Below are 18,289 nucleotides of genomic sequence, written 5' to 3'. Positions count from 1 at the left end.
TGAAATACTTGCATGAGAAAGGTGTCTCTTAAACATCGTCAGATGTCAGGAATTCTGAGAAACATCACAGCTTCCCCTCGTGCCAGTCTGGAGATGAGGGGTATCTGCACTAGCAGGGCGACCAGAAGGCTCCAGATCATCAAAGCCAGGCTGAGCCAGTTCTGGTTTAATCCCACTGCAAGGTATGAGATGGTAGGGCTGGTTGCCATAAGGAAAGTACCAACTCTCCAACAAGAGAAGATCTGGGCCACGTCAGCCAGTCCGCGATGGCCCGGAGACCTACAATAGCCCCAGTCCAATAAAGGCCATGCAGCTTGAGGTCAACAAAACAAACAAACAAAAAAATAAGAAAATCAGGAGGCACTTGTATCTTGCCCTCTCTGTGTTAAAGAGGCAGAGCCTCCTCTGTTCCCAGGAAACTTCCAATTTACAAAGAGCGAAACGCCAAGTCCTGGCCCAGGAAAGGAGCTGTGGGGAGCCCTCTCCCTCAAGTGAACCTGCTGGGATGGCAGAAGCACCTTCAGCACTCCTGTCTCCTCTTCCTCCCCCATATCTGATGATAGATGAGCTGCCTCTTGCACAGCAGAGGGAGGGAACACTCCACAGACCCTGAGTGCCTCATGAATTCTCCTAAAACCACACTTTTCCACAGCTGTTCCTCTCCCGCCTCCCCCCCCCCCTTTTTTTTATTTTTTAACCAAAAGAGGAAGTTGTGTGACAAACTGTAATTCTGCCAGAGGCCCTGCTGTTTCCAGTGTAAGTGTGAGGTATGAGACGGCGATTCTGAAGGTTTCTAGTTCTCGTGTTATTTCAATTCTGAAATAATCCAAAGAGCCTTCGGCTATAAATAAGTAACAAAGCTCACTGTAGCTCGGGTCTACTGGACTCCAGTCCCAGGAAACCACCAACAGCCCAGGTCTGTCCGGACAGGCCATTCGTATATGATATAGCTTAACTTGTTAACCCTTTGATTCTCCAGAAAGCACAATCTGCTGGGAGTCCCTGCAAGCGATATTTCCGCACGTTCACTCAGGGTAAGCTGAAGGTTTGCAGCACCGAGATCTAAGTTCTTTGTAAACCACAAAGAGGCTCAGAGGCCACGCTGCACCGAGACGTAATATCCATGGAAACTGGTCCGTTACTCTGCGGCTGAAGATGGGAAATGAGCCTGTTGGTGACTGCCTCTTCACGGCAGAGAGATTGTACATCCAGAGAAAGCAGAAACCTGGTTCATGGCTGAAACGTGTGCTTGATCAGTTCTGCAATAGATCTCATGCTGTAAAAGCAATTGTGAAATATATTTTCTCATAAATAAGGAGATCTAAATTGCCTCCACAGTCGTTAAACATGGTACAATGCATATCTTTTTAATGGTGCTTAACTGGTTGATTTTAAAAGCCCTACGCGCGCCAAAGCTGGGAGATACACCTGTGACTTGGCCTGGTGTGCGCTGCACAGAATTAAAAAAACTGCGCGAGCACACGCGTATCTCCTGGTACGCGCGCAAAATGTTTTTCACAAGAGGCAGGGCGTGGTCTGTGCAGGGCGTGGTCTGTACCATGAAGTCTGTGTGTAAGTCATTACGCGTACAAGCGCGCGCCAGGGTCCCCTACTGCATGACTTTACTTCTGCTACGGACGGCGGGAAAGTAGTGAAATAAAAAATAGGGTGGTCAGCAGGGTTTTAAGGGTGGTGGGCTAACAGGGTAAAAGGGAGATGAGTTAGCTGGAGTTAGTACCTCCTCTGTGTACTGCAAGATTACAGTCAACTTGTGAAAGTCCTCTCCTTTACTGGGGCGAACTGGGAAAAGAGGTAATTGTGTTGGCGCATGTGTCTAGTGAAATGCCCCTCCCCATTCAAGCGAGCGAGCCTGCTGTTGCATGCATCAATATGAAATCGTACACACGTGTGAGCGAATAGCCCAGTTTAAAACACTCACACGTATACGCGCATATATGCGGGCAAGTTTTAAAATTACCGTGTCCGTGTGAGCGAGCCAGCAAACACGTGCACTTGTGCGTCCGCGCGCGGGTCTTAAAATTTACCTCAATGTGATTTTAAAATAAAGCTATCCCTGTAGTTTAGTGTTTCTAGTACAGACAACAGATACCAAAATGTTTCTGAACTATGCATGAAAGTTACTGCTTCCAGAAGATATAAGAACAAAGAAAAGCAGAAGACAGTGCTGAATAACAAGCAATGGTTAGTGAAGAGATAATCCAAGTGTGATTGTGAATTATGGCTCTTGAAGAGGGAGAGTATGCGTCATCCTCTTATAATGAGGAGGAGAGAAGGTTGGGCCCCATCTGTGTTATTCAGCTTGACAAAAGAACCAAGAGCAAGACGCTAATCTGATTAGGAACATTTGGCATGGTGAAAGCCAGTTGTGGGAGGATTATCCAGGAGAGCTGTAATATATCTGAATGTGAGCTAAAACTGTAACCAAATAAAGAAACAAGGACTGTCCCCAGTGCACCGGACACATACCTGGTGGTTTCCTTCATCCCAAGGTACGCCTGTGCTATCTCCCCTTTGTCCCTCATCTTCTGTACATCTTCCAGGAGGATCCTGGAATCTGTCATTGTATCCTGAAAGGAAGAAATCAGCCAGAGTGTGCTCATCCGAGTTTAGCATGAAGAGCAGACGTGCCTTTACATGAATCCTAAACTAACATTATCCTGGAGGGACCTCAACATGCAGCTCAAACACACTCTGCGTGTCAACCTCTAACCTGTTGGCAAAGTGGAATATATAGGCCAGCTCGTTCCCAGTCTAAAGATTCCCAATCCAAAGCATTATATAAACAGGATATACTCGATACTATATTACCCTCCAGTTTCCAAAACAAAGGGGCCTATTTATCGAACAGTGGTTGCACGTTAACGCGCCTTGCTGGTCAGTAGGCTGCACGGAGATCAACTAATATTAAGCACAGAAACATAGTCTATGACGGAGGACAAGGAGTCTGCTCAATTTCATTCCTGCTGCAATACCAGAGACATCCATTAATCTCTGGTTTTCCCCCACACTTCTAGGGATCTTCTGTGTTTAGCCCAGGCCTTCATGAATTCCCATTCCTATTTTCCATGAAGATACTCCTCCTCCCCGAGCATCATACTCTGACCTCATGTTCTAAAGCGTTCTTCCCCCTGGAAAAGGTTTGCTTCTTGTGCCAGATAGACATCTTTGAGTATCTGAATGTCATAGCTCCCCTTTCCTCTGGGATATACGTATTTAGGTCCTTTAGTTTCATCTCATATGACTTTTGGTGTTGACCCTTCACCATTTTGGTAGCCAGTATTACCCAAACACCTAAGATCTTTATAGAAAACCATACAGGCAACACATATATGGTGTACTTTACAAGCATAAACACTGTACATACGGCTTTCTACAGGGGAATATCTGAAGCCTTTGCTTAAGGAAAGGCCGAGGCAACAGCTCATCTTTGCAGGCCACCTCAGGTAATCTTTAAAAGGGGTGAATGCTACAAATATTTTAGCAAATTGTTCTTCCACAATCAGAACATTTTTAGAGGCAGTTCAGGCATCTATTTTTTTTTTCAATAAATAAATTAATTTTAGCCTTAATCCATTATGCCCCAATTTTTTAAGAAGCTATCCTCTGCACAAGGGCCTGGGACACAATGGGTTAAGACACCAATTATGTTGCTCCATATTACAGGACTTAGTCCAAATTTAGCTGCAGTTAAAAAAAAAAATATAGCTGTAATATTCAGTATCAAGCTGAATAAGAAAGCCATTCAAAAGAATCAAGCATGTATATATGAATGCGTATGGGAGATGGAAAGCTCATTTGCAAAAAAAACAAAACTGCCCATCCTTCCAAAATTAGCCAACCTTACAATTTTATATAGCAGCTGGCTGTGTATACTGCTGAGCAATGAGCACCTCTACTGGCAAGGAGGTAAAACTGCAGCTTCCACTGATAGCAGGAGGGATGCTGCCTTTTAACCAGAGAGGGTATTACCTTGGTCCCAGCTGATGTTTTCTATCCTCTGCAAGCCATAAGTGTGTTTCTCACGAACCGAGCAACTTTGTGATTACTTCTTGCTTTCAATATCACTGCTACATTAGCTTACCTAGCTACATAAGTCCGTAAGCTTTCTGACCCATTTTACATTTTTACAATGTTATCCCCTTGGTTTAGAACTGTAACCTAGAGCATGTAAACCATTTTTTGGGTTACCTCAAAGAATATGAGGTAAATGAGGTATTACTCTTCAACTCCTACAGATTTATTCGATCACTTTAAAGGAAAATAAATCATTGAATGTGACACACGAGACAGAGCTGTCTTGTCTTCTCCAAAAGCAGTAGTCCCAATTATTTTCACAATAAATGGCTTTAAATGTAATATTTTTAAATGCTCCTAACAAGGAATAAAAGCAAGAACTAAGGTATATTTGAAGAGAGACAACACAAATTAAATATTACCTTGTCCTCCTGGAAATCAAAAATTGGCAAGCAGAAAAGAAGAGAGGAAAAAAAAAAAAGACATGACTCAGCAGTTCCCAACAAAAGTACACAAACTAGAGGCAACGTGCAAATACAAACCAAAGAGTGCATCATCCAGCATTTAATCTGATTTGAATGCACCTCAAATAGACACAAAGGAAATGGAGAAATGTTAATTTCTTGTTAATTTTGTTTTCCTTAGTGTAGACAGATGAACTCAGGACCAATGGGTTATGCTCCCCTGCCAGCAAATGGAGACGGAGTCAGGTTGCAAAGCTGACGTTACCCTAGATATACCACTGCAGTGACATCAGCCCTTCAGTATTCTCTTCAAAAGCCACTGTGGACATGCTATTGAAAAGAAAAAACTTGATTTAAAATATGATTAAAATCGGATAACCATAACTATACTCAACCAACCAAACACGGAACCCCAGTAAGAATATAGGTGCCCTGATCTACGGACTAGATGACAGCTTACCCGTAATCTTTTGGAATAGATATCCACTCCACGGGTGAATACTTGGCACTATTTTTGGGCAACCATGGGCGGGATGCTGAGTCCATCTGTCTACACTAAGGAAAACGAAATTATCAAGTAAGTAATTTCTCCATTTCCTAGCGGGTAGCCAGATGGACTCAGGACCAATGGGATGTACAAAAGCTACTCCCGATCGGGGCGAGAGCCTGCCCGAGGTCCGGTTAATACCACCCTTGCAAAGGCTGAATCCTCTCGGGCCTGTACGTCCAGGCAATAGAACCTGGAGAAGGTGTGCAAGAGGACTATGTCGCCGCTCGGCAGATATCGACATGAGACAGCAGTCTAGCTTCCGCCCATGAGACCGCCCTAGCCTAAGAGGAATGAGCTTTAACCTGAGAAGGTAACGGCTTTCCTGTCTCCATATAGGTTCCCGTGACCACTTCCTTAATCCGGTAAGCTATGGTAGCCTGGGAAGCCGGTTCACCCTGCTTCCTTCCTCCGTGAAGGACAAACAGGCAGTTCGTCTTTCGGACCGGTTCTGAAACTTCCAGATACTGCACCAAAAGTCTACTGACATTTAAATGACGGAGGAGTTGGTATTATTCTGCGTCCTTGTGCTTATCTAGGGATAGCAACAAAATGGACTAATTCAAATGAAACTCCAAGACTACCTTGGGCAAGAAGGATGGAACGGTACAAAGCTGCAATGCTCCTGGAGTCATCTGGAGGAACGTTTCCCGACACGACAATGCCTGTAGTTCAGAGATGCAATGTGCCGAGCATATAGCCACCAGGAACACCATTTTCAAGGTTAATAAATGCAAGTAAAGACTGCACAGCAGTTGAAAAGAGGGCCCTGCCAAAAATTCAAATACTATAAGTGGCTGGAGGTGCTTCATCCCTTTCAGAAAATGGGGCACATCCAGTTGAGCCGACAAGCGGATTCCTTTCACCTCACTCCTGAAACAGAAGAGAGCCACTACCTGGACCTTCAAGGAGTTAAGGGTCAAACCTTTATTCAAGCCATCTTGCAGAAATTCCAGAATTAGTGGGATTTTGACCACCCGAGGGAGAACACTGTGTTCCTCGCACCAGGCCTCAAATATTCTCCAGACCCACACATACGCTAAGAACGTAGAGAACTTCCAAACGTGGAGTAAGGTGGCAATTACTGCCACAGAATATCCTCGCTTCATCAGGCAAGCCCTCTCAAGGGCCAGACAGAGACAGAATTGAGTTGGATGCTTGTGAAGGACCAGTCCCTGCTGTAGCAGGTTCCTGTGCAATGGGAGGTTCGGGGGGGGGGTGTCTCCACCTGGAGTCGCCCCATGTCCGCATACTACGGATGCCTTGGCAATCTGGAGCTACAAGTAGGACTAACCCCCTGTGGTGCTTGATTTTGTGAATGACCTTGCCCAGCAGAGGCCTGGAGGGAAGGCATATAGAAACTCTTCTTCCTGCCAGGTCTGAACGAGAACATCGATCCCCAGGGACCACTGATCTCTTCTGCGACTGAAGAATTGAGGAACCTTCGCATTGTGAGATGCAGCCAGTGATTTACTATCAGCTGAAAGGCTTTGTCCATCAATGCTCACTCTCCTGGATCCAGACTCTCCCTGCTTAGAAAGTCTGCTCTGATGCTGTCTTTTCCTGCGATGTGGGAGGCTGAGATAATCTGTAGATGTATTTCTGCCCAATCCATAAGGAGATCTATCTCCTGTGATACTTGCTAGATCTTGGTTCTACCTTGGCGGTTGATGAAGGCTACAGTCGTTGCGTTATCAGACATTACATGGACCGCTTGACCCGGGAATCTGTGGCTGAATTGTAGACATGCTAACCTGACTGCCCAGGCTTCCAGGCAGTTGATGTTCCAGAGGGTCTCTTCCTCGGTCCAAAGTCCCTGGGCCAAAGTTCCTGACAGTGAGCTCCCCAGCCATGGAGGCTCACGTTTGTTGTGAGGACCAGCCACTTTGGAGAGGACAGGGATACACCCCTGCTCACATGAGTTTCCCGCAGCCAACACTGGAGCCGAGAGCATACTCCCATCAGTAAGTGGAGGTGAATTGAATAGTCTTGAGACTGCAGGTTCCAACGTGACAGAAGTGAGCACTGACGTGGTCAAATGTATGCCCTCACTCACGGCACTACCTCCAGGGTTGCCGCCATCAAACTGAGAATTAGCTCCACACCATCGGGCATATTGCATTCATCAACTGATGCACTTGGGACATCAACTTCTTTATCTGCGTGGTCGGAAGGAAGAATTTGATGTCAAACCAGTCTCCCAGATATTCCAAGGACTGGGAGGGCTTGAGACTGCTTTTGTCCAGGTTTACAACCCAACCAAGTTCCTGAAGCAAAAAGGTCACCCTGTTGGTCACCTGGAGACTCTCTTCCACAGACTTGGCCCTGATTAACCAGTTATCCAAGTACGGGTGCACCACGATTCTCTGTTTTCTCAGTGTTGCCACTATGACCATCATAATCTTGGAAAATGTTCTGGGGGCGGTGGCCAGGCCCAAGGGCAGTGCCCAGTCAACCCAGTACCGCAAAGCATAGGAAACATTGGTGTTCTTGACAGATTGGAATATGCAGGTAGGCCTCAGATAGATCCAAGGAGGTTAAGAATCTCCTGATTGTACGGCCATTATCATGGAGCATATCATGGACATCTACGAGTGAATCCTTTCTGTTAATGCTTTTGAGGTCCAAGATGGGGCGAAAGGGACCTTCCTTCTTGGGTATGATGAAATAGATGGAATAACGCCCCATAATTTCCTGGGGCGTAGGTACTGTGATTATAGCCCTCATTCTGAGGAGCCTTAAACGAGTAGTCTCCACTGCCTACTTCTTGTGCTGGGAGTAGCAAGGAGTCATCATGAATATGTCCCGAGGAGTGCTGTGAAATTCCAGCGCATATGCTTCTTGTATGATCTCCAGTACCCATTTGTCTGAAGTGATCTCGACCCACCTATGTTAGAAAAGGGACAGTCAACCCCCTATCTCCTCATTCTGAGGGTGGGTTGGCAAAATTTCACTGGGGGTTCGGGACGAACTTGAATCTGAGCCTGCTGTTCTTTGGGCTGTCAACTATGAAAGGACTGAGACCTCACAAAGTGAAATGTCGAGCATTGGGAGCCCCTGGATTGACCCCTAAAAGGCAAGGGGCACTGAAACTGCTTTCTCTTATCTTCTGGTAGCCAGAATATTTGCCCCACTTACTGGTCAGCTTTTCCAATTCACTTCCAAAAAGGAGTGATCCTTTAAAGGGCATCTTTCTAAGATTTGCCTTGGAGGTTGTGTCTACTGACCAATTCCGTAGCCATAGCTGTCTTCTGGCCACTACCACTGAGGCCACTCCTCTGGCCACAGTACAGACTAGATCCGAGCCCGCATCAGCCAAGAAGGTGGTGGCGGGTTCCATAACAACTCTGGAATTCAGCTCCCCCCCCGAGTCATCCACCTCCCGAGAGAGGAGCAGGCACAAACAAGCTACCAGGGCACAACAAGAAGCATTCTGAAAGGTCATTGCTACTGCGTCAAAGGCCTGTTTAAGGATGGACTCCATCCATCTATCATGCGCATCCTTTAAGGCCGCTCCTCCCTCCACTCCACTGGAATAGTTGTTCACTTAGAGTCGGCATAGACCAGCGCATCCACTTTAGGGAAACGCAAACGCTCTCTCACCGCTGGATCCACTGGGTATAGAGCTTCTAACGCTCGTCCCCCTTTAAAACTTTCATTCCAGGTCAATCAACTCCTGGATGGCTTTCAGTACTGGAAAGTAGCAAGAGGCTTTCCGTAGGGAAATCAGAATGGGATTCTTCTTTGGTTCTGTCAGAGTCTGCCCCTAGAAAATCCCAGCATCTTCAGGATATGGAAAACCAGGGCCGGCAATTCATCTCTATGGAAAAACCGTTACATGGTTCACTATGGTTCTAACCCAGGGGAAATTCCCCATCTTCCAAGGAATCTGTATCCTCCTCTTTGTCCATGTTGCGGGGTCCCTGCCAAGGATACCCTTGGTAAGGTGAGGCATGTCTCGAGGTCTGCTGATAGGACTGGGAGATTGAGCGCTTACTATCTGAGGTTCCGTCCGGACATGGGCAAGTGAGGAAGCAGACTGCACCTGTATGAAGGCTTGAAGGCCCTAGAAAAATTCCACCCAAGACAAAGCAGCCAGGTCATTGCCTAGTTTAGGAGGTACTGGGGTAGGTGCCAATGAATTTTCCTCTCCCATGGATGACCCAATCCTGGAGGTACTCAGATATGGGGTACTTCCAGTTAAGGCTGTGGCTAACCCATCCTCTGAATAGGAGGATCCAGGCTTAGCAAAATCCGGGGAGACCAGCTTTCCCAGGGCTTCCTCACAGTGCTGACATAAGTTGGAATCCGGGTCAGACTGCGAAGCCCTAATATGACAAGCAGCACAGAGAGAAGGGCGCTTGTGTTTCTTGGCTGCTGGAGCCATTGGCGGTGGTAACTGTGTGTTCTGTTGGCTCGCGCTTAAAATTTTATGCACACAGATTTCGGGCGCCTAGGCAGGACGCGGCAAGGCGCACGTACAGCCCGTGTGCCTGATTTACCTGTATTCTGCATTTAGTAAGCTGTGTGCATATGTACGTGTGTGACGTTATGCACAGTGCGTGCACAGAGCCGACACACTGCACGTACCGACGTTCTATGGAGGGCAATACAAAGACACATGCAAGATGGCACCACTGCGGCCTACCATGCGGTGTGCCAACCAAGCCTAAAACGGGGCCTAGCCCACTGGGGTGCTGCTCAACCCGCTTGGAAGCCCACTTTCCCTTACCACAACGGGAGAGGGAACAATGTCTGTACGGCACGCTGAGAAGAAGACCAGAGGAAGTCTTACCGAAACCCCTCCAAATGTCTCTGAATTGGGAGGTAAATCTTCTTCTCTCTCTCTCTCTTTTTTTTTTTTTTTTAGCACTTACCTGAGCTCAGCGCTTACCAGCTGAGTACAGAGATGGTCTCCCGCTGCAGGGGGAGAGGGCTTTGGCAGTCACCACAATGCTTGGCTTCCTGCACTCGCTGCCCTTCAGCTGCTTGGGTACTTGCCAGGTTCTTGTGGCCTGGTTTGGCCTCTGTTGGAAACAGGATGCTGGGCTTGATTGACTCTTGGTCTGACCCAGCATGGCAATTTCTTATGTTTCTTATGCTAAAGCAGCAAAGTCCATGCCAGGAACCGGTTACTGCACCAAGGTGCTCCTCTGAGGGATCTCGGAAATCACCTCAGGAATTCTCAACTGGGGGAGGGACCTTTAGGTTTCACTATAGGACAGCAGGGCTCAATTTTTTTCTCCAATTTAAAAGTAGAATTTCTCCTTCCAAAAAGTACAGCAATCCCCATACAGAGAGGTACAACCACCATCTGCTGGAGACGGAGAAATAATGAAGGGCTGAGGCCACTGTAGGGGTGTATCTAGGATGATGTCAGCTTTGAAATCCATCTCCATCTGCTGGCAGGGGAGCATAACCCATTAGTCCTGAGTCCATCTGGTTACACGCTAGGAAATGATTCATTTCAGCACTATATGGCTGGTGGACTTTTGCTCTGCACAACGCTGATGGTTTCATATTATTCTAACAGCTAAAACTTCTGCTGACTTAATGAATTCTGTCCCAACGGTAGTCTTACGCCTTCACACACTAAAAACTAATTCATGACAAAGACTTTGCATTCATATAAAATCATATTTTATATGTTATACTTCGTCTAGTACTGTTTTTAATCTAGGCGAAAAATAAATACTTGAAATAAATAAATCTATCCTTCTTCTAATGTCGGGCCAGATGTACGTTTCTATTTTGCGTGGCTGGGAAGAATGCTTTGTAGGTGCAAGTCCCTAGAACCTGATTCACTAAGGCTCTTCTCCCATTCTGCGTCTATATGAAGACCTTGATGAATCAGGCCCCTGGTAAAACCTCAATGCAGGAACCAAATGCATGGCGTTAGCAGGGCAGATCAAATTGCAAAATTAGTAGGACTGCCAAAATAAAACAAAATCATCCCCAGGTAGCAATAGATTGACATATCTCAAAGTGGGTCGGTGAAAATTAACAAAATATACGTAGTGAACTAAGATCAACACAAAGGTGGACATGTCTCATATAAACAGAATGAAAACAACGGCAAAAACTTGGTATTTACAGGTAGTTAGCTTATACAAGAACACAAAGGTTCTCAAAAATGATACAACATACCATAACCATCCTAGTAAGAAACATTTCATTTAGGGTAACAAGACTTTAAAGAAAGAGAGAGAAAGTACTCAGAATTTTTTCTCGCTTTGTTTAAAGCCTATTTATGCAACACAGAGTGGTTTGTTTTTTTTGTTGGTTTTTTTAAATTGAGGATAAAATATTCTTTTTGATGGTATTGTCTGTTGTAGGTCATGTTTTTGCCCAGAGCCCTGTTTGAAGGAGAGCTTTTATAAATGGAAATAAACAGGTAGGAAATGTTTTTGAGCGATTTTGTGCCTCTGTTAAAAACCCTAAACTGTCCTTGTCCTAAATGGAGCAGAGGTTTGCACAGGGGTGGAACACCAGAGTCAGAAGGAGCACAGCAGAGTTGAATCGCAGCATCATGGACCAGGCAATGAAATCAACAGAAGTGAACCCCCCCCCTCCCCCCCAAGCTTTCCTTATAGATACAAGCATGGAGACTACCGTAGGTTTAGTTACTGTTGGCAGAAAACTATTCTGACCAATTCCACCAAAGAGTTTCTACTTAAAAATGCAAACATTGCAGTTAGCCAGCAAGTAGACTGTGCAACTCAGTGGTGTCATTGAGTCAAAATCAAAACTGATCCAAACAAACATCTTCCGCTGCAGGCCGCGCACTGCCTATTTTCAGACACAGAATCTTGCTTAACGGTTTCACCAAACACAACATAGGTCCCGATTTAATAATGGTTTCTAACCGCCGCCATCAGACCTGCAAGGGCTTCCACTGACTGACCTTGGGTTGAATGGCCTCCTTCTGGCTCACCAGCTGAGACCTCAGGATGAGGACTTCTTCTTTGCGCACATCCAGCTCCTCGCTGACCGAGGTCAGCTGATCCAGGAGGACTCTGTAAGCAGGGGCGCCGGGAGCAGTGACCTCGGGAGCGCCCTTCTCAGTCAGGGCCTTCTGCAACTCATTCAACTCATTCTTCAATTTCTTGTTCTCAGATTCAAGCTCTTGGCGCTGCAAAGAATTTGATAAAATAACAACTGCACACCAATTTATCTTTTGGTATTCTCCACCCAGGCAGTTGCAGGGCTGAAAAGTGAGCCTTCTCAGGGTGGTAGCTGTAGGATAAGGAGGCAGAAATGATTTTTTGTGGGGCTAGAAGACTGATGCACCCAAGTGTATGAAAAATCACTAAACAGGTCAAAAGGATGTGGCAAACAGAAGCCACTCTCTACCTAGATTTGGCAAGCAGGGCTCCTTCTGACCTTGCATTTGCTCAACCCCCACCTTCAGTCTGACTGCATCCCAAATTGCAGGCTATGATATTGGCAGCTAGCTGAAGAGAGAACAGCAGGAGTTCACTTCATAAAACTTTGGTAGGGTGGATACTTAAAAAAAATAAATAGATAAATAAATGGCCTGGCAAGTGTAGCTTGATGTGTGTGTGTGTTGTGTGACTTGGCTCTTGTTTCAGCCCCTTGTGCCAGGTTATGCTGCTCACCTCCGTTCTGTCTCAGCTTCCACAGCACATTTTCTGGCTCTTACAAGCCACTGAGCTGGAAATGAGAAACCCCCCCCCCCCGTGCTGAAATCCAGCACCATGGACAGTAGCACAGGTGAGGAACAGCCACTGGAAGAAGATTCAGGCTGATGCTGGGATGAGAAGACTGCATGGAGGCAGTGAGCATTCACCCATATAAAGGGGCAGATTTTCAAAGGGGTACGCACATAAGATACGCGCGTACCCCCTGAAAACCTGCCCCAAGCTCCCCCTGCACATGCACAAGCTCCGGGATGCGCGGAAGACCTGGGGCTTTCCTGGGGGAGCATGTCGGGGGCGTGTCGCGTTTGCGCATCATCCGGGGGTGGGGCAACGGGTGTGGTTCCGGCCCGTGGTCGTTTCGGGGGCGTGGCCGAGGCCTCCGAAACCGCTCCCAGGCCAGGGAATCGCACGCCGGCACCTCAGGCAGGTGTAACTTTTCGAACAAAGGTGGGGGGGGGTGTGTAGGGCTGGGGGGATGGGTTAGATAGGGCAAGGTGCGGGGGTGGAAGGAAAGTTCCCTCCGAGGCTGCTCCGATTTCAGAGCGGCCTCGGAGGAAATGGAGGCAGGCTGCGCGGCTTGGCGTGCGCAGGCTGCCGATTTTGCGCAGCCTTGCGCGCGCCAACCCCGGATTTTAAAATCTATTAAAATCCGGCGTACTTTTGTTTGCGCTGGTCTCGCGAACAAAAGTACGTGCGGGCGAAGTTTTTTAAAATCTACCCCAAAATGAATAGAAGTATAACAGCTGAAACATATAAACCAAACATCTGCAAATATAGATCTCCTGTTACCTTAAGAGATTCATATTCAAATTCTGCTCCTCTAAGTGGAGGCCTGGCATCCTCCTAAAAACAAAAAAAAAAAAAAAAAGACGACATAAGTGGAAGGCCCCATCTTTGAGGAAGATGGAACATCCTAGAAGGCCTAATGTTTTTAATGCAGTCTCACTAGTCTTGCTCATTGGTGAAAGCATACAGCAGGGAGGGGGGAAGGAGTGCCATTGGCACTCTTGGGGAGAACGACTGACTGTACCTTGGCTTTGCTTCGCAAGACTTGCTCTTCCTTCCTATCCAGCTCATCCTGCAGAGTTTGCTTCTCCTGTTCCAACTCCTTCACCCGTTTCTGTAGCTTCAGGAACAGGGACATGTCCAGTGGGGCCTTTTTCTCAGCTGGCTCCTGCTTCACAGTGGTTAAGAAGTAAGAGTGCTTGATGTCAATAGGGTAGATGTTGAAAGCAGAGTTAGAGCATTGATAAATTACAATGAACAAAAAGGCAAGGCGAGTGAAAATAAGCGAGTGAAAATTAGTGCTTCATGTCATTAAAAAATGGCTCATCCTCTCAAATACACTTTTAAGAAACATTAAAATAAAGGGGTCCAACCTAAATGGTTGATAAAATAGGAATTTGAAAAATCACATATTCTTTATAACCACAGTACAGTGCTGACAGTGAAGGAACATGTCTGATGCATCCATCTGAGGCAGTTCCTGGAGGCTACTATTGAGTCTCGTCTGCTTTCCCTTTCTACAGCCAAAGTCCTACGAAAATGAGACTTTGGAATCAATTTTCAAATGGTTTCCAGGTTGTTACAGAGCACTTTCCCTTTGAAAACTGCCATGAAAAAAATACCTGTAAAGATTTGCACCTGCTTTTTCTGTGGATACTTCATCCCTGAAAAATAACTGCAAGTTACTTGTAAAAATGCAAAACGAGGCACATTGTTGCATTCCCTGCCCTATCCCTGCTCCCAGGAGCACCTCCACTCACCGTGGGTAAAAGTACCTTTATCCAGGGGGAGGGTGGGCAATTTGTAAAAAGCTCTTTCACTCAGGTAAATAGCTTTTGAAATTTGCCCTCTTAAAAACTTGAATATCCTAGAGGCGAGGAGATGAGAGGAGAGAAGGGGATATGACAGACACATTCACATACCCCCAAGGCATCGGAAATGCACAACAACGAACGCTCTAGATCAAGAGGTCATAGTATGAGGCTCCCCAGGAATACACCGGAGTAGCACCAGGAAATCTCTCTCCATGGAAAGGGATGGTAGATGAATGGAACGGCTTCCCAGGGGAGGAGGTGATGGAGACGGAAACAGTGACAGAATTCAGGGAAGCTGGGAGTAAGTCCAGAGGATGCCTGGGTGTGAACACCAAATATTAAGCAGGATCTATGGCACCTCACCAGGAATGAAACTGGACCTAAAGACCCTTATCTATTGTCATATTCTCTGTTTCTCTCCTTTGCTAGAACATCAAGGCTGTAAGCAAGTGCCAACCAGATTAATGATAGTGCACATAGATCCTTCTTGTAGGATGAGCAACTTCAAAATGAAGCCCAGGCAGGAGGTGCCAGTGCCCACTTCAGAACCCACTTGGATGTGAGACAGGATAGAAGCGTACACCGAAACCAAAGAGCAGAATATCTGATGCCAGTGAAAACATCTCTTCACCATCTATCATAGCCTGACAAAGAAAGAGGAAAAAGGAAAATTGGTTCTTACATGTTAATTTTGGTTCCTGTAGTACCACAGATCAGCCCAGACTCCTGGGTTTTGCCTCTCTCCCAGCAGATGGAGACAGAGAAAGTTTCACTGAGACTGGCATATAACCTGGTGTGCCACCTGCAGACTCATAGTATTGACCTATACCCAACAAACACATCCCTCCCTTAACCCGTACCTCTAAACAAGCAGAAAGATGGGAAACAACCCCTTAATGGAAAACAATCCTTTTCAATGATAAAACAATAGAAGAAACTTGTGCCCTTCTTCAGTCTATTTACAAGAACGGAATGAGTGGACTCTCCAGTCCTCTTCCCCTAAACGGGTGGGACTCTAGACTGATCTGCGGTACTACAGGAGCAAAATTAGCAGGTAAGAACCAATTTTCTTTTCTCGGTACGTACCCAGATCAGTCCAGGCTCCTGGGATATACCAAAGCTTCCCTAAACAGGGTGGGAACGCGAGAGTCCCGCTCGAAGTACACTTTCACCAAAGCTCATGGGATCCCGAGTCTGAACAACCAAACGGTAATGGCTGGCGAAAGCGTGCACCAACTTCCAAGTAGCTGCCCAACAAATTTCCTGTGGCAAGACTTGGTGACATTCAGCTTGCGAACGAGTAGAATGAGTTCTCAAACCCTCAGGGACAGAGCGCCCCTGACAGATGTAAGCCAAACCTATCGCCTCTTTCAGGCACCCTGCTATGGTGGATTTAGAAGCTTTATTTATGCCCCTTCTTTGCGCCACTCCATAGTACAAAAAGATGATCTGATAGTTGAAAGCTATTAGTGACCGCAAGATAGCGCAGCAAGACCCTTCTTACATCCCAAAAGCCTCAACTCCTTGGTGTGAGGTGTAGATGCGTCCAGATTTGGAAAAGCCAGCAATTCCACCAACTGTTTCAAATGAAAAGAAGATAGTACCTTAGGTAGAAAAGAAGGAACTGTATGCAATGAGACCCCATTGTCTGCAATCCTCAGAAAAGGATCCATGCATGAAAGAGCCTGGTTTTTGTTTTTTTTTAATGCTTAACTTTAAGCTGCAAACTAACCACCCAGAAAAAAGAAGAAAACTCCTTCCTGAAAATGGGCAACAGGTACCAGGTGTCCTCCTGAGAGGGGGAAGGGAGCTGGCACCACCAGTAATTCCGCTCCGGCGACAAAAAGGACAGACACCAAAAGGGTTACCAACCCCTTGCTCGTCCACCTCTTGACCAGAAGGGATGGTCCCACCAGGACCTGCCAACCTTCTGGGAGGGATACCTCTGAATCCTAAAATGCCTTTCAATTTACTCTCTCTTTTTTTTTTTTTTAAACTATCCTAAGACTGCAGGTTTTGCACCATCACCATCTGCTAGAGACTGAGAAATACTGAGGGACTGCAGGTGGCACGCCAGGTTAATATGCCAGTTTCAGCGAAACTCTCTCTGTCTCCATCTGCTGGAAGGGAGGCAAATCCCAGGAGTCTGGACAGATCTGGGTATATACAGGGAAAAAATGGTTTACCTACGATTACTGGGGAATCATTGGTCAGTACTATTTTTTACTTAAAAGAGGGATAGAGAGAGTGACAGGTGCGGGTAATTTGGGCAAGCTCCAGTAGCAAGAATAAAGAGTAAAAGATCCCAACTGAGGGGAAAATGGGAGACCTCAGAAGACATAATATATTCACTCTCTTAAGTTCCTCAAATACTGGCAGAAAAGCAGACATGTTGCTATAGTGGTGGTAGGTCGACAGTTTGCTGTTTTCATACAGAGCAGTTGAAGATAAGCTAGAAGTGCTAGCAGAAACAACGGCGTACACATAGCCAGGTCTGTCTGGCAAGCTGGGCGGAAGGCTTTGGAAGTGGTCATTTCAGATAACAGCCATGCTAGTGTTGGCAGCTCTTTAGATGATTATAAAGCCTTATGACTAGGCATGGGGAGGGGAGGGGTGCTGAGTGTGGAGTGATCTTATAAACTCATCTGCCCAAGATGGTAAAGTACAAATGAGGAAAATAAGGAATGATATCTTACAAGCACTCACACTCTTTTCAAGGGGTTTAGATGCCTACGCTGGCAGCTGGGATCGATCCTTGTAGTGTGGACAGGGAATGAGTGGACAGACTGATCTTTTTCTGCCATCATATACTATGCTACTATAATTACAGGTGGGGGGGAGGGGGTTGTTAATTAAAAAAAAACCAAAAAAACAAATCTTAGTTCCTAAATTTAGAAAGATTTCAGCTGAAGTTAGAAGCCTACATTTACAGCTGAAAATTGGGTCAAGTGGCCTCCTCCACCTTCCACTTTTCCCCAATGGAGAAAAGGAAGCAAGTTCAGTCAACTCCAGGTTGGAGACCTGGCAGAAGGTCATCACCTACTCTACCCCTGCCCCTTCCTTGATGCCAACCCTACAGTTTAGGAGCCCTAATCAGTTTCCAAAGGAGCTGATTCCGCTTCTAACTCCCAAAGCAGAGGCACCTAAACCCTTTGACAAATGACCTCCAAGTGCTTGTTCTTGTTAAACAGCTGAATAACCTCATTGGAAACCTCCCTCATAATGTTGCCTGCAAGTTAATGCTAATGTTAACCCCAGGACTGGAGCAGCAAATCCTGTACCATGATATCCTGCCTGGTTCTCAGTATTCCTGCAAGGGTCAGTCTGGGCCTTGACCGACATAATTCCGCCTGTGGCTGGACAGCTCTTTCTGTCCTAGTGGGTAGAGTCTGTATCTTCCAAACAGACCCTATCTGGAGCATTCAAGTATCAAAGGGAGATGGGTCTTCTGAAAACAGCGGAAGGTGTTTCGTTATGGCAGCAGGGCAACGTAAGCCTAAGAAAAGTTCCTTTTGTTGTCTCTGACCATAACCTCCTGTCCTGGGCCAGTGCTCTTCCTCGTGGAGAGCCCCTTCCAGATTCCAGACTCTATCAGTAAACTCTTTGACTGAATCAGTTGGTAACGGTGAAATGGCACTATGGTAGCCTGCACAGAGCGGCAGGGGCGACCCTAAGCACCTTGCTGGCCAGACCGGATGGGCCATTTCTGTCTTTTTCTGCCGCTGTTCGCCAGGTTACTGTGTCAGACGGGCAGTGACACAT

The 18,289-nt window shown here is 46.4% G+C and overlaps 1 protein-coding gene across 11 annotated transcripts in view; it reads right to left on the bottom strand.

Moving 5' to 3' along the window:
* MYO5A (myosin VA) overlaps positions 1-18,289 on the bottom strand; it is a 226,862-nt gene that overhangs the window by 34,180 nt on the left and 174,393 nt on the right. For 6 of the 11 annotated variants that reach the window (XM_029575890.1, XM_029575897.1, XM_029575891.1 and 3 more), the window contains 4 exons: positions 13,738-13,881; positions 13,497-13,550; positions 11,951-12,178; positions 2,488-2,588 (listed from right to left, as the gene is read on the bottom strand). In XM_029575890.1, the coding sequence (XP_029431750.1) occupies positions 2,488-2,588; positions 11,951-12,178; positions 13,497-13,550; positions 13,738-13,881 (527 nt within the window). Of the gene's footprint in view, positions 1-2,487; positions 2,589-11,950; positions 12,179-13,496; positions 13,551-13,737; positions 13,885-18,289 lie in introns of all 11 variants that reach the window. The other 5 variants (XM_029575888.1, XM_029575892.1, XM_029575893.1 and 2 more) reach the window with 1 other exon arrangement.

Source organism: Rhinatrema bivittatum, chromosome 13 (genome assembly GCF_901001135.1).
Source record: "Rhinatrema bivittatum chromosome 13, aRhiBiv1.1, whole genome shotgun sequence".
Classification (NCBI taxonomy): Eukaryota; Metazoa; Chordata; class Amphibia; order Gymnophiona; family Rhinatrematidae; genus Rhinatrema; species Rhinatrema bivittatum.
The sequence above is the reverse complement of the archived record's forward strand: the minus strand, read 5'-3'. Positions and strand labels throughout refer to the sequence as shown.